The sequence below is a fragment of the Tachysurus vachellii genome, chromosome 13 (assembly GCF_030014155.1).
Source record: "Tachysurus vachellii isolate PV-2020 chromosome 13, HZAU_Pvac_v1, whole genome shotgun sequence".
In the NCBI taxonomy this organism is placed as follows: domain Eukaryota; kingdom Metazoa; phylum Chordata; class Actinopteri; order Siluriformes; family Bagridae; genus Tachysurus; species Tachysurus vachellii.
In genome coordinates this window covers 13,736,427-13,752,301 of record NC_083472.1, presented here as the reverse complement: position 1 = coordinate 13,752,301, position 15,875 = coordinate 13,736,427, and the positions used below count along the sequence as shown (strand labels likewise).

Below are 15,875 nucleotides of genomic sequence, written 5' to 3'. Positions count from 1 at the left end.
ATAGTCTTTAGCAGCAAGTTGGCATGTCCATGGGGATGATTTTTCTACTATCACATTATCATCGTCATCCTCCTCCTGTTCCTCAGCCAGATCATCTTCAGTGTCATCTTTATACAATTCTCTTAGACTAAGAAATTACTCAAGGGTTAATTAGGAAGCAATATAATTAATAATAGCATGCATTGTTGTATGTTTTTATTTATCTTGTACACTACCTGTCCTGGATGCTTCTCTCTGAACCCGATTTCAAAACTTCACCATAATTTCCTTCTTGTTCAGATTCATTATGGTCCTCTTTGTTCATTTGACCTGATGATCTGCTCTTCTCATCTTCATCTCCCCTTACTCCATCTTCCTCCTGCTCTTCTCCAGCTCCTCCATCCTCTGTCTCACTTCCTCTCACAGAGTTTACTTCCTCAAGAAGGGATTCCTTAACAGACGTGTTGCTTCTTAAAGTTTCCTCCTCTTCTTCATCTAAACTGTCCTGCTCTCTGTATCTTTCCACAACCTCTTTTTTTTTATCCAGTTCTTCATACAGACTTGCCCTGTTACCATGATTCTCAGTTGAATCTCTGTTTGTCATTTCATTCACTCGCTTCTCTTCAGGAATGAATATCTCTTCTTCCTCTTCTGTGTCATCTTCATATCTCTTCATCCGTCCTGTCTTAACTGTACAGCAATTGCTTGTGTGTCTTTCCTCAATCAGGTTACTCTCGTGTTTGTTCACTTTCACTAACTGTTTAGGGTAATTAGTAACTTTAGATGTCTTGAAGGCACTTTTTCTCCCATTGGACTGCTGATTTCTCTTTTGTTTCCTGTGGTTTGAAACAGACTGACTGTCTGATACTGAGCATGATCCCTCAGAAACGGCACCTTTCCTGGTGTTGTGTGTCTGTTTTTCTTCGCTCCTCTTATCTCTTGTAGTCGGAACTTCAGTAGGAAGCCTTTTGACGGCTTTAGTGTACAGATCACTGTTTTCACTAGTGTCTCTATAAGTTGATATATTCACTGTGGACAGGCACAAGATATATGTAAATAACATACAAAAGGAATGATATAATACTTTAATACAATCCCATAGAACTAACATGTCTGCATAATCCTTCTTCTTTATTATCAGTTTTTTGAGAAACACTGCATGCATGCTTTGTTCGAAGACTTGTCATTCTACCTCAGATCTCAAAGTATATCTCTGAGAAGTCTCTTACTCCTGAGAATTTACATGAACTTAAGTCATCATTATAGTGTTGTTATTGATTGGCTCTAATCCCTTGATTAATAGGACCAACAGAGCCACTAAATGGGCGAGTAAGGTGTTAGGCCACAATAAGCCTCCATAGTGTCTAATCTTTATTTATTTTTTATTTATTTATTTACACACAGATGACATAACATGGCTACAGGCTCTAACTTTACTGTACTTCTTTACTTATTTGTCTTTATTTTACTAACCAGGGCCTAAATTTCTAAATTCACAATTTTTTTTTCTTGTAGCAAAATAACAGTTAACACAAAAATTCTGCATTTTATTAATTTAATTCATGACCACCTGAAGTGTAATCTCACCTCACCTGGCTTAGTGTCCCTGCTATTCACTTTCTTCCTCTGCTTCTGCATGTGATGATTTTCACAGTGAGAGTTTGCTGACGCATCTTGCTGTTTCAATATTAGTTTTTCTTCTCTTCTCGACTTACCGTCATTAGTCAATGACAGGTGTGACCAAGAAGGACAATCATTAGGACACTTTACTCTCACGTTAAACTTTCCACACCCAGAGGTACAGGAGTTTGGATATTGCCTCAAATGTTCACTGGAATTGTGGTCTTGTAGGAATACTGGACTACCAGATAATAAGCTGTAGTCAAGTAAAGATGAATTCCAAACTTGGTGAACATTCTGGGTGTTTTTGCTGTGCTTTGAGATACCATGCTCCGGTTCCGTTACTAGAATTGGTGACTGAGTTAACCACGTAGAAGGAAAGTTTCCTTGCATGTTTTGCTTGTAACCTGGGTGGAAAGAAATGCTGAAATATTGGGATTTGACCAGAAAGTAAGCAAGATGGTGCTCAAATAAACAAAATATAAACCACCACATAAGCATCAGCACACTATATGGCCAAAAGGTTGTGGACAGACACTTCACCATCTCAGCCTGTTTATTTATTTTTTTTTTTTTTATCTCATTCTTGATTTATTCCCCTTTTCTGGGAAGGCTCACATATGGGTGTGATGATTAGGAGGCCACAATCTTTTGGCCACATAGTGTACACTTTTAGAAGAAATATCAGGTTTAGAAACTGTAATGATTCTTCAGCTTATCTCTTTGGAAGACCCAGTCTTAAATAGATCTTATTTATTTATTTTATTTATACAATGTTGTGATTTGAAGGTTTTTACCTTCTGCCACATTATTACTTTGGTCAGATATGTGTTGAAGGGAGTGAAGGATGAGATGGATCAGGAGCAATGGGTGAAGAAGAGTTGATTCTAAAAGGGTGTTTGTTCCTTTTACCTTTCCTTTGACCTTCCTCGTCTGTCCGTAATGTGCAGGCCTTTAGGTGCTGTTCGATCATCTGAGCATAAAAAATACAAAACATTTTGAAATATTAATCTTAAATGCTTATGGTGTATGTAAGAGTGGTACATCCAATTATAAGTCACTTTTACAAAGCATGGTTCTTCATTATCTGCCTCATCAGTGTTCAGTGGACTATTATCTGTGGCATTAATTTAGTGGGAATGAAAGTCTGCAGCTACAGTAACTGTTTGCAAATAAGGTTGCTTTAGACTATATATCAGTTTTTATATATATAAGAACAACTGGAAGTACCATTTGCTGTTCTGACAACCTTTTTTCTTGCAGCTTCTGCTGCCATTTAGGGAAGTTCTCCTCCAGGAACCTCTCATACTCCATCTGTTAAAAAGTGATATAATAAACCAAGCAAAAAAAAAAACTGAATGCAGACAGGTTCTACTAAGCCATGACCTTTATAACCTGTTCTGTAATAAAACATTTAATTCCTGTGAAATGCTGAAAACATTGTGACCAATTGGCAACCAATTGGTTTGCTAGTTTACTGACCCTTATGGTGTTCATCGCTTCAGTGCGAGCCACCAAGTCACTGAGGGTGTTTTGTGCTCTCTGGAAATCTTGCAGCAGTTTCTGGTTATGGTGTCGTGCCCTGCGTTCTCTCTCACTCAGTTCCTGCAACTCATTTTGCAGCTGAGTGACCCTGGTAATGCACACACAATAGTATAGTGACATATTGTGGAATAGGTATAATGCACTTGAATAATGCTCAGGGGTAGAAGATATTGATTCTATCCAGCAGTTACCAAAATTCAGTGTATTCCTATGCAAAAGTAAGGAAAAAGTCACCTTAATTTGATAATATATGTAATTAAAGTTCATTTCAAAGCCAATATACTACAGCTTATTCAACTACCTAACACACACACACCAACACACACATGTACACGTGAGAATGTTAATATGTAGTCTTTTAAGTAGACAGAAGATGTCACTAGTGACAAGAGTTTATGGAGTTACTGCAGTTAGAAACAACACCAAAATCTAATACCAATACAAAGCTTAAAATCAACATGGCATAACCATTTTTGTGTTTCATGAGGCTTATTTCACCCATCCCTATTAATTAGCATATTCTCTATAGCCTGAAGGTCTCAAGTTTGAATCCCAGCAATGCCAGTACCATCCGCTGCCAATCTGAGAGAGAAACCCAGCTGTGCTGTCAGTGAGAGAGGGATGGCATACTCTCCCTTTCACCTAACAAAGGAACACTAGTAAATCACTGGTGTCTGTGTGCTTCCAAAGGCAGAGTCTTCCTCCAAATGTGTTACACTACTTTGTGATGCAGAAGAGCAGCAGTACAAAAATATGTGGTTGTCTGGTTTGGAAGAAGCATGTGCTAAACATAAGAATCCCATATTGATAGCTGTCATATTATAAGGGAAACCTAATTAGTGTGTAGGCATGTCTAGTTTAGTGAGAAAGTCAGTTTGTAGTTTATAAAACTTTTATAAACAAAGTATATTACAAAAAAAAACTTTTTTTCTTTTTAATTTCAAAATTTACATCAATTTCAATTTCAAAATGCTTTATTTGCATGATTGTTAGCATACAATATTACAATTACATTTAGGGCATTTGGCAAATGCTCTTATCCAGAGCAACGTACAAAGGTGCCTTGAAGCATCTATCAATGAATACATCAATACTGGTTCCAGTGACTGTATCGTTACTGGTTCCAGTGAATGCATCGTTACTGGTTCTAGTGAATGTATTGTTACTGGTTCCAGTGAATACATCATTACTGGTTCCAGTGAATACATCAATAATGGTTACTAAAACATCCAGAGAGAAAGGAAATTAACTACATTATACAAATTATAGGGTGCCAGTGTATATAAGGGCTATTCATTTCTTTTCTTTACTCCTCTAGGATTGTGGATGTCAGTCGATTTGAACGCGATGCCCTCACGTTATTTTTCAATTCAATTCAATTCAAGTTTATTTGTATAGCGCTTTTTACAATGGACATTGTCACAAAGCAGCTTTACAGAACATAAACATAGAACGAAAGATAAACATAAGGAGTAGTATAAAGAATTAATATAATAAAAATTCAAGATATATATAGTTCACAGTGTGTATGTATGTATGCATGTATGAATGTATGTATGTGTGTATATGTATTTGTCCCCAATGAGCAAGTCTGAGGTGGCTCAGGCAGCAGTGGCAAGGAAAAACTCCCTTAGATTGGTAAAGGAAGAAACCTTGAGAGGAACCAGACTCAAGGGGAACCCATCCTCATATGGGTGACACTAGATGGTGTGGTTACAAATATACAAGTATCACAGAGTCCAGCTGGAGCCGGTAGGTCTGTAGATGTCTCAGGATACGAGATACGTTATACGAGACAGCAGTTATAATGTCGCCCCCTTGTGGCAGTTCATGTAACATTGTATTCTCATACAGTCAAGCCGAGTTTACTACAGTTAAACTAACCTCCAAACTAGGGCTGGGCGATATGGCTGAAAACTGTATCACGATATCAGTGTTTCATATCGGTCGATATCGATAATTATCGATATTTTTTATAACCCATTTAAAATAAGGACCAGGAGAAAAATATATTGCATTTAAACATTTTTATTTTAAACTTAACCTTCCTCTGATCATAATCCCTCAGTTATTAAGACAGAAATGTCAACAACCAGAAAAACTCAAATAATTAAAATGTAAACATGAGTCTAAAGTCACAATGAACACAACAAATATCTCTTAACATTTAAGGTGCAAAATGAAAGAAAATGTAAGAAATGCTTAATAAAGTGTAATAAAATAGTGCAAAGTGTTAAATATAAACAGGGAAACGTGAGAATTTAGTGCAGGTTTAGTGCTATGAAGTTCACTAGCTGTTCACCTTCTGGTAAATAAAGTGTTTTAAAATATGTGCAGTGTTTTGTAAACATAAATAAAACTGAGGTAGACTGAGATACATCTGTAATATAAAAAACAAACCTGATACAGTACAGTAACAGGGCTCTCAAGTTTTGAAGACAGGCAAACATGACATCTCCAAGCGCCCCCCCCCCCCTTTTTTTTCATTGGTTGTTGCGTTAAATCTTACCCAGATAGTGCTATTTTCTGATTGGCTATTGCTTAGCCTCTTTTTTGATTGGCTGATAAGTGTCAGGCTCGACTAAGAACTCCAGGGGAGACGCGCTTGATTCCTGACCGGTCCCATAGAGACAGTGGTGCGGACTGATACATTTTGGGCGCTGCGGCATATTAAATATATGATAAATAGTCAAAAAGTTTTACTGCGTGAGAAATACAATGTGTGGCGGGAGAAAAGACCGACATGCGTGACCTGGACAGCCCTGCAGTAACATTGTTTGAAATATAAAACCTGCAGAAATATGAAAAAGTAACTCTTCAAGTTATTCTTACTCTAATCTTACTTGAAGTTGAACTATTCAAGTATATTTTCGTAGACTTATAATATCCAAAAAACATCCATGCTGGTGAGCTGACTTTTCCTCTTTTACGTACAATTTCCTCGCTTGCTGCGGCTCATTTTCTGCTTAGCAGTCGCCGGTTACTGAAGAGGAATCCAGCAGACCAGCACGAGACGACGATATGCCGCAACCAAACTGATACTGTTACATGATTGGCTGTTAGCGTGTCGCACCCTACGTTGCTAGGTTACCAGAGAGCGAGTGCCTTTGTTAATGCAACCAAACTTGCTTCGCAACCTCTGTTTTCTTCCGACGAAGAATAAAAAATATCGAACGTTTTATCAAACACATTTTTATTGATATCGATCACGTGTCTATCGCGATACATATCGTTATCGTTTTATCGCCCGGCCCTACTACAAACTAACTACAGTATAAAAACTAAATTATAGGATAATATATCTGCTAAAGCTGAGACAGGTGAGTTAGTGTAATGAAAGTTTACCTTAATAAGTGACTCACATAGAGACCTTTTCTGCTCTCCATCGCTATTTATAAAACGTTATGGCGAAACCTTTCATGTCCTGAACAACCGCTATAGAGATTAAAAGATTTAGGGATTTAGAGAATCTTCTGTGGAATGGAACAGAGCAACGGTGGCACTTTTCAGACTGACACATTTAGCAATCTATACATTTATGTCATTGATAAATCTACAAACATCATTTTCCTATCTTGACATATCTGCAGTTTGTTTAAACTCCTTAAATCTATTATTTCTTGAAAGTAGGAACCAGTGTGTCCCAACCGCTTGCTCTTAAGGGACGCTTTAAATTGAAACACAATAATCTTATGCCTGCCATTGTTTAGGAAGTTAGCCAACTAGCTTTTTACCTACTTTAAGCTCAGAGCTGGTTTCCAACACTGATAAACAATATAGAAATAAATGGATCGGCAGACCTGTCTAAATGGTTTACGTTTATTTTGTAGCCACTAAGCCCTTAGCCGATGTTAAACACGCCAGCTGTTCTTAATGTGCCATGATTCTAGCTAGCTAGCTAGCTGCCTTACCCTTACTTGCTAAACTTAAAACACGTTTTACATCGTCCCAGACAAGAATAAGCCCCTTTAATATTACTGGTATATACGAAAACTCAGTGTTTTCATCTAGTTATGGTTTTGTATGAATTTACTATCCAGCATCACGACGCTAAGTACATGGTTACTGGTTCTTCAGCGGAGTTTTAATAGAAAACGCTGTAGATGGTGAAGATGGTCAGTTTCAGGAGTAAAGTTTGGTGTGGGTTAGAGAAGGGTTGTCGTCACTTGCCCATCGTGCTCAATACAACTCTGGTGTTCTCCATCACGGCTGAAGTGAGCTATCTGGTGTTGATGGAAGCCCCATTGGAGCCATCACAGAAGGACACTGAGTGGTCTGCTCACTGGAAGACTATTCATCTGCTTGCCCAGTACTTCATGCTGGGAAGTATAACATGGAATGCCTCTCTGTTCGTTAAAACCAGCCCAAGTATTCGTGGCGTGTTTCTTAGTGGTTTTAATGTGGGGCAGGGTTGGAGGTAAGTGACATGATTGAATTTGTAGTGTATTTGGCTCATATTTCATGTGCTCTACTCAGCAGACCTCTCTTAACCCTGAATACACATCAGTGTATATGGATATTGTGAGTGCTATTAGAACAATCTGTTTTCCCTTCTGTTTGTCAGGTACTGTTACACCTGTGAGACACACACTCCTCCACGATGCTCACATTGTTATGACTGCAATGTGTGTATCCTGCGTCGGGATCACCACTGCGTCTTCTTCGGGCAGTGTGTGGGCTTTCGCAATTACCGCTACTTCCTGAGCTGCCTACTGTTTATGTGGGCTGGTCTGCTCTATGCTGTGGTGATGAATGCTGAGGTCTTCATTGTCATCTTGAAGGAAGGTGTTACTTTACACAGCATCATGCTACTCATGGTGCCATGGATTATGTTGGTCACTGGTGAGTGCTTAATGAGCAGATGTTTAGGTGATTGCTCTTGAGGTGTAAAGATATTTCATCACTTGTCCTTTTCATGTATTTATCATTTATGTTTGTTGTCGTGTGTGTGTGTGTGTGTGTATATATATATATATATATATATATATATATATATATATATATATATATATATATATAAATACACACACACAGGTGCATCTCAATAAATTAGAACGTTGTGGAAAAATTTATTTATAAGTAATTAAACTCAAATGCGGACACTTGTGTATTATATAAATTCAGTACACACAGACTGAAGTAGTTTATGTCTTTGCTTCTTTTAATTGTGATGATTTTTGCTCACATTAAACAAAAACCCACCATTTCACTCTCAAAAAATTTTAATACTTCATAAATTGTCAACAATTCATGAATTGTTTTCCTTCTGGAAAGTATGTTTATTTACTGTATATGTACTTAATACTTGGTAGGGGCTCCTTTTGCTTAAATTACTGCCTCAATTTGGCGTGGCATGGAGGTGATCAGTCTGTGGCACTGCTGAGGTGGTATGGAAGCCCACATTTCTTTGACAGCGGCCTTCAGCTCGTCTGCATTTTTGGTCTTCAGGTCTGGTGAGTTTGCTGGCCAGTCAAGCACACCAACACCATGGCCATTTAACCAACTTTTGGCAGTGTGGGCAGGTGCCAAATCCTGCTGGTAAATGAAATCAGCATCTTTAAAAAGCTGGTCAGCAGGAGGAAGCATGAAGTGCTCTAAAATTTCTTGGTAAATGGGTGCCTTTGGTTTAAAAATAAAAACAGTGGACCAACACCAGCAGATGACATTGCACCCCAAATCATCACAGACTGGAGCATCTCCACCCTTCCTCCAGACTCTAGGACATTGATTTTCGAAATGAAATACAAAAATTGCTCTCATCTGAAAAGAGGACTCCTTAGCCCAGCTAAGATGCCTCTGACATTGTCTGTGGCTTAACATGAGAAATACGACAACTGTAGACAAATTCCTTGACCCATCTGTGTGTGGTGGCTCTTGATGCCTTGACCCCAGCCTCAGTCTATTCCTTGTGAACTTCACCCAAATATTTTAATCGATTTTGTTTGACAAGCCTCTCAAAGCTGCGGTTCTCTCGGTTGGTTGTGCATCTTTTTCTTCCATACTTTTTCCTTCCACTCAACTTTCTGTTAACATGCTTGGATAGAGCACTCTGTGAACAGCCAGCTTCTTTGGCAATGAATGTTTGTGGCTTACCCTCCTTGTGAAGGGTGTCAATGATTGTGTTCTGGACAACTGTTAGATCAGGTCTTCCCCATGATTGTGTAACCTAGTGAACCAAATTGAGAGACCATTTTGATGGCTCAGGGAACCTTTGCAGGTGTTCTGAGCTGAGTAGCTGATTGGCATGTCACCATATTCTAATTTTTTGAGAATAAATTGGTGGCTTTTTGTTAAATGTGAGCCAAATTCCAATCCCAAAGACTTAAACTACTTCAGTCTGTGTGTACTGAATTTATATAATAAATGAGTTCCACTATTTGAGTTTAATTACTGAAATAAATGAACTTTTCCACAACATTCTGATTTATTGAGATGCACTTGTATGTATGTATGTATGTGTGTATATATATATATATATGCGCAGAAATTTAGAAACATGATCTACAAAATGTTCATCCAGTCATCTTGACAATGTACTATGAGACATTCAGACAGATGTAGCTGACTAAACTGAATAAAATCTTCCATCTCATCTGTGGCTAACAGGTCAGGTGACAGTGCAAGCCTTCACCTTTGCCTTCATTGCTGACACCTGCGTTGTGGGCTTCTTGCTGGTCTCTGCTTTCCTCTTTTTCCATGTGGGGTTGATGTTGAGAGGCCAAACTACGAGGGAATGGTATTCAACCCGGCGGCCATACAATCTCGGGTTGCAAAACAACATCCGTGAGTGCTTGGGTGAACACTGGTACATCTGCTGGCTTTGTCCTCTCATCCCCTCCACCCTGCCTGGTGATGGCATCAACTTCAGAGTCACTGGCTCTCTTGACCCCATGAAGTGAAGGCTCATATAATCTGGCTGTAAATCTGAACAGATTGGGTTGTTTGTAATTTTCTACAAATGCAATTAATTTGATCTTAGTAATGAAGACCAAACTCAACATAATTCTAGAAAAATATGTTGTTGAGACAAGGTCATAAGCAGTCCAGACGGTTGTGAACAGCTATCAATACTAATATCACGCCAGAGCTATACAGTAGGTAATGTAAAACCAGGCATGGATTTTATTCATGAGTAATTATTGAATAAATATTGAGTGAATATTCAACCAGCTAACATTAAACTAGTACCAGCTATTTTTGCATCTTGGGGACCAGCAAGAAATCTTCATTTATTTTTCACAAATTATTTTGCCAAATAAGTTTATATCGAAAGCGTTTATGGTTCATTGTTGTTTTTTAGATTGTCATGCGATGTGGATGTTGCATTTAATGCATTTATATGATTTTCCCAGTACATAGTAATTCTTATATAAATCAACCAAATGATATTATAGTGACAGTTGTTTGTCTTGGATGCACTATATTTTTATTTACCTGTCATTGTGCCAAATACCGTGTTGAAATCTGTATGCCAAGGTGTTACTGTTACTCTTCCGAGTTAAGTCAATACACCATTTACCATTTAAGGGTTATGTTAGAGTTTACCCAGAGAAACAATATCATTCAACTGTTACAAGCTCTGAGCATGATGTGCGCAGGTTTATAATTACAGCATGTGATAATTTGTTCTATGCTGTAAAAATTACATCTTACTTGAATAATAATGCATGCATGTAGCATTCATTCTATCAAATTCATCAGCATTTGTTTCATAAAATTTGAGTTTCTAAAGATACATAATCAACATTACCATAATAAGCAGGAAGTAATTGCTCTCCTGCAGTCTTAATAAAACCTTTTAAAGACCATCATTCTTTTTACACTATTAACTTTTGATGCCAATCTCTCCAACATGCTGAATCAATATTCTCTATTAAATTTGTTTATAGACTCCTCAAGTAATGGCATGCTGGCCAGAGGCCCTTTCAAAGACACTTAAATAAAATTAAATGTGAATGCCTTGTGTTTTTCTTGTGTTATTCCATGAAGTTGTAGTATTCAAGAATCACCCTTAGTTATGAAAGTAAGCAAAACGCGGTGTCCATATTTAAACAATAAGAATAGCTATGGTGTACACTTTATTAGGAGCACCTGTATGCCTGTACATTCATGCATTTATCTAAACAACCAATTGTGTGGCAGCAGTACAATGTAAAAATCTCGCAGATACAGCTTTAACGTTCACACTGAAAAAAATTGATCTTCGTGACTTTAACCATGGCATTGATATTGGTGCCAGACGGGCTGCAGATAATCTGAGATTTTCTCACACAGCAGTGTAGTAAAGTTTACACAGAAACATACTGAGTAAAGTGGGTCTGCAGGCTGAAACACCTTGTTAATGAGAGAGTTTAGAGATGAATGACTATAACTGTGGTGAGCAGAAAAGCACCTTGTGTCAAACATTGAGGTGAAAAAGATACAACAGATTCCTGGGAACTACAGTCTCCTAGGACCTGAAGTGGGACATTCACATAGACTCCATTGTGAAAAAGGCCCAGCAGAGGTTGTACTTCCTTCGCCAGCTGAGGAAGTTCAACCTGCCACAGGATCTGCTGAAACAGTTCTACACTGCCATCATTGAATCCATCCCCTGCACCTCAATTACTGTTTGGTTCAGCTCAGCTACCAAATCTGACCTCAGAAGACTACAGAGGGTAGTCCAGTGGCACAACTCTCCGCACTCTCCAAGACCTGTACTTCTCCAGAGTGAGCAAAAGGGCACAGACAATCACTCTGGACCCTTCACATCCAGCACACTCCCTCTTTGAACTGTTGCCATCTGGTCGACGCTACAGAGCCTTGAGCACCAGAACGACCAGACATAGGAACATTTTCTTCCCTCAGGCAATCCATCTGATGAACACTTAACATACACGGAACACACACTATTCTCACACACTATTTACTTAAAACATATACTATGTATATTTCAATTGAACATTTCACACTTGTACATTTGTACATACAAATTGCCTATATTGTATATTTCAATTGCTCATTTCACACTTCTACATTTGTATATACAATTTGTCTATATTGTATATGTCATTCTGCTACACTGTGGAGCTTCTGTCACTATAACAAATTTCTCACATGAAATTCGTGAAAACATGGCTGGCAATAAAGCTCTTTCTGATTCTGGTTCTGATTCAGCAGAAGACCACAGCAGGTTTCGCTACTCCAAACCAAGTTCTTCATTCTGATTTAAAGTGAGCTTAAAGCTTCAGACCTGGATCTGCATGATTGTTTAAGCTGCTGCCAAAAGAGTGGCTAATTAGATAATGTTTTGAATGTGCAATTGTATCCAGTGTAGTGGACAACGAGCATATACACACGTGGACAAAATTGTTGGTACCCTTCAGTCAATGAAAGAAAAACTCACAATGGTCACAGAAAAAACTTTAATCTGACAAAAGTAATAATAAATAAAAATTCTATGAATGTTAACCAATGAAAGTCAGACATTGCTTTTCAACCATGCTTCAACGGAATTATTTAAAAAAATAAACTCATGGAACAGGCCTAGACAAAAATGATGGTACCCCTAGAAGAGACTGAAAATAATGTGACCAAAGGGACATGTTAATTCAAGGTGTGTCCACTAAATAGCATTATAGGTGTCTACAATCTTGTAATCAGTCAGTGGGCCTATATATAGGGCTCCAGGTAGTCACTGTGTTGTCTGGTGACATGGTGTGTACCACACTCAACATGGACCAGAGGAAGCGAAGGAAAGAGTTGTCTCAGGAGATTAGAAAGAAAATTATAGACAAGCATGATAAAGGTAAAGGCTATAAGACCATCTCCAAGCAGCTAGATGTTCCTGTGACTACAGTTGCACATATTATTCAGAAATTTAAGATCCATGGGACTGTAGCCAACCTCCCTGGACGTGGCCGCAGGAGGAAAATTGATTACAAATCAAAGAGATAAAGAGATAATCCGAATGGTAACCAAAGAGCCCAGAAAGACTTCTAAAGAGAACCAAGGTGAACTTCATGCTCAAGGGACATCAGTGTCAGATCACACCATCCGTCCTTGTTTGAGCCAAAGTGGACTGCATGGGAGACGACCAAGGAGGACACAAACCATAAAAAAGCTAGACTGGAATATGCTAAACTACATGTTGACAAGCCACAAAGCTTCTGGGAGAATGTCCTATGGACAGATGAGACAAAAATGGAACATTTTGCCAAGGCACATCAGCTCTATGTTCGCAGACGGAAAAATAAAGCATATCAAGAAAAGAACACTGTCTGTGAAACATGGAGGAGGCTCTGTTATGTTCTGGGGCTGCTTTGCTGCATCTGGCACAGGGTGTCTTGAATCTGTGCAGGGTACAATGAAATCTGAAGACTATCAAGGGATTCAAGAGAGAAATGTGCTGGCCAGTGTCAGAAAGCTTGGTCTCAGTCACAGGTCATGGGTCTTGCAACAGGACAATGACCCAAAACACAGCTATAAACACCCAAGAATGGCTAAGAGGAAAACATTGGACTATTCTAGAGTGGCCTTCTATGAGCCCTGACCTCAATCCTATTGAGCATCTTTGGAAGGAGCTGAAACATGCCGTCTGGAAAAGACACCCTTCAAACCGGAAACAACTGGAGCAGTTTGCTTATGAGGAGTGGGCCAAAATACCTGCTGAGAGGTGCAGAAGTCTCATTGACAGTTACAGGAATCGTCTGATTGTAGTGATTGCCTCAAAAGGTTGTGCAACAAAATATTAAGTTAGGGGTACCATCATTTTTGTCTAGGCCTGTTCCATGAGTTTATTTTTTTAAATAATTCCGTTGAAGCATGGTTGAAAAGCAATGTCTGACTTTCATTGGTTAACATTCATAGAATTTTTATTTATCATTACTTTTGTCAGATTAAAGTTTTTTCTGTGACCGTTGTGAGTTTTTCTTTCATTGACCGAAGGGTACCAACAATTTTGTCCACGTGTGTACCTGTACTCCACATATTTAGGGGTCAAGCCCCGAAGGGGCGTAGACACCTATTGTTATCGTTAGTTTTCTTCTTATTATTATTCTTCCGTCTTCCGCCATGGAAGTCAATGGCAGCCCATAGAACCGTACGTAGGAAAGTTATGAAATTTGGCACACATGTAGAGGCCAGTCTTAGAAGTTACTGTAGCAACTTTGGTGTGTCTAGCTCAAACCGTCTAGCGCCACTAACAGTCCAAAAACCCAATTTTGTGCTGAATCGTAAGGCCTGGAGGCAAAATTCTTGCAACATTAGAATCAGAATCAGAATCACAAAGGTCTTTATTGCCAAGTATGTTTAGGCAAAATTCTTGCAAAATCAGAATCAGAATCAGAATCAGAAAGGTCTTTATGAGGAACACACACACATTTACACACACATTTACACACACACACTCACACTCGCACACTCTCTCACACACACACACAGACACACACATACATTCACACACACACTCACACACACACTCACACAGACACACACACACACACACACTCACACACACACACAGACACACACAGACACTCACACACACACCCTCTCACACACACACAGACACACACAGACACTCACACACACACACACACAGACACTCACACTCACACAGACACACACTCACACAGACGAGGAACACACACAATTACACACACATTTACACACACACTCACACACTCACATACTCACACACACTCACATACACACACATTTACACACACACACTCTCTCACACACACACACACACTCTCACACACACTCTCTCACACACACACACACACACACACGCACACACACACACACACACACAGACGCACAGAGACACATACACACACACACACTCACACACACACACTCACACACACACACACACACACACACGGGGTCAAGCCGATCAGATGCGCTCAGAACATGTAGCTGATGAAACATACCAAGTTTCCACACTCGCACACTCACATACTCACTCGCACACTCACATACTCACACATACTCACATACACACACATTTACACACACACACAGACACACACACACACACACACACACTCACACAGACACACTCACACACACACTTGTGTATGTTTTCACATACGAGGAACACACACACACTTACACACACATTTACACACAAACACACAAACACACTCATTCACACTCGCACACTTACTCACACTCGCACACTCACATACTCACTCGCACACTCACATACACACTCACACTCACATACACACACAGTTACACACTCACTCACACTCGCACACACTCACACTTACACACACTCACACTCGCACACTTGCTCACACTCGCACACTCATTCACATACTCACAAACACCTTCACTGACTCACACACTCACTCACAGACACTCACACACATTCACTCATACACACACACACACACTTACACAAACACTTACACACACACTCACACTTACACACACTCACACTTACACACACACTCACACTTACACACACACTCACACACACACTCACACTTACACACACTCACTTACACACACACACACCTACACACACTTATACTTATTTTGAATTTTCACGTCAAGTTCAGTATTTTACCAATACAATGCCATATCGCTACAAAACTTGGTATGGTTCATCAGCGACATGTTCTGAGCGCATCTGATCGGCTTGACCCCGGTATCGCTGCTTGCAGCTATATTTCCATGTGTTCTCCTTTCTATGCTTCTGTATTCTTGTAGGTACCATTGCTATAGACCAAGAGGAA

At 39.2% G+C, this 15,875-nt stretch overlaps 2 protein-coding genes across 2 annotated transcripts; one reads left to right on the top strand and one right to left on the bottom strand.

The window, feature by feature from the left end:
* Positions 1–211: 211 nt before the first annotated feature.
* LOC132856301 (glutamic acid-rich protein-like) lies at positions 212–6,679 on the bottom strand. Its single transcript, XM_060885825.1, has 6 exons — positions 6,490–6,679; positions 3,082–3,232; positions 2,830–2,913; positions 2,512–2,572; positions 1,572–2,006; positions 212–1,008 (listed from the first exon to the last, which is right to left on the bottom strand). Exons 1-6 carry the CDS (start codon positions 6,528–6,530, stop codon positions 212–214), a joined length of 1,569 nt encoding a protein of 522 aa, XP_060741808.1. The 5' UTR covers positions 6,531–6,679.
* Positions 6,680–6,819: 140 nt separating this feature from the next.
* zdhhc24 (zinc finger DHHC-type containing 24) lies at positions 6,820–11,100 on the top strand. The gene is made up of 3 exons (XM_060885581.1): positions 6,820–7,561; positions 7,709–7,986; positions 9,751–11,100. The coding sequence occupies exons 1-3, from the start codon at positions 7,248–7,250 to the stop codon at positions 10,041–10,043; spliced, it is 885 nt and encodes a 294-aa protein (XP_060741564.1). The 5' UTR covers positions 6,820–7,247; the 3' UTR covers positions 10,044–11,100.
* Positions 11,101–15,875: the final 4,775 nt, after the last annotated feature.

Bases quoted from the DNA above. Each gene is read 5' to 3' on its own strand.
- LOC132856301 (XM_060885825.1), bottom strand. From the start codon at position 6,530: ATGGAGAGCAGAAAAGGTCTCTATGTGAGTCACTTATTAAG. The intron at 2,914-3,081 runs GTCAGTAAACTA...ACTTTTTAACAG, and splicing joins AAGCGATGAACACCATAAGG to ATGGAGTATGAGAGGTTCCT. The intron at 2,573-2,829 runs GTACTTCCAGTT...TTTTATGCTCAG, and splicing joins GGTTGTCAGAACAGCAAATG to ATGATCGAACAGCACCTAAA.
- zdhhc24 (XM_060885581.1), top strand. From the start codon at position 7,248: ATGGTGAAGATGGTCAGTTTCAGGAGTAAAGTTTGGTGTGGGTTAGAG. The intron at 7,562-7,708 runs GTAAGTGACATG...TCTGTTTGTCAG, and splicing joins AATGTGGGGCAGGGTTGGAG to GTACTGTTACACCTGTGAGA. The intron at 7,987-9,750 runs GTGAGTGCTTAA...TGTGGCTAACAG, and splicing joins ATGGATTATGTTGGTCACTG to GTCAGGTGACAGTGCAAGCC.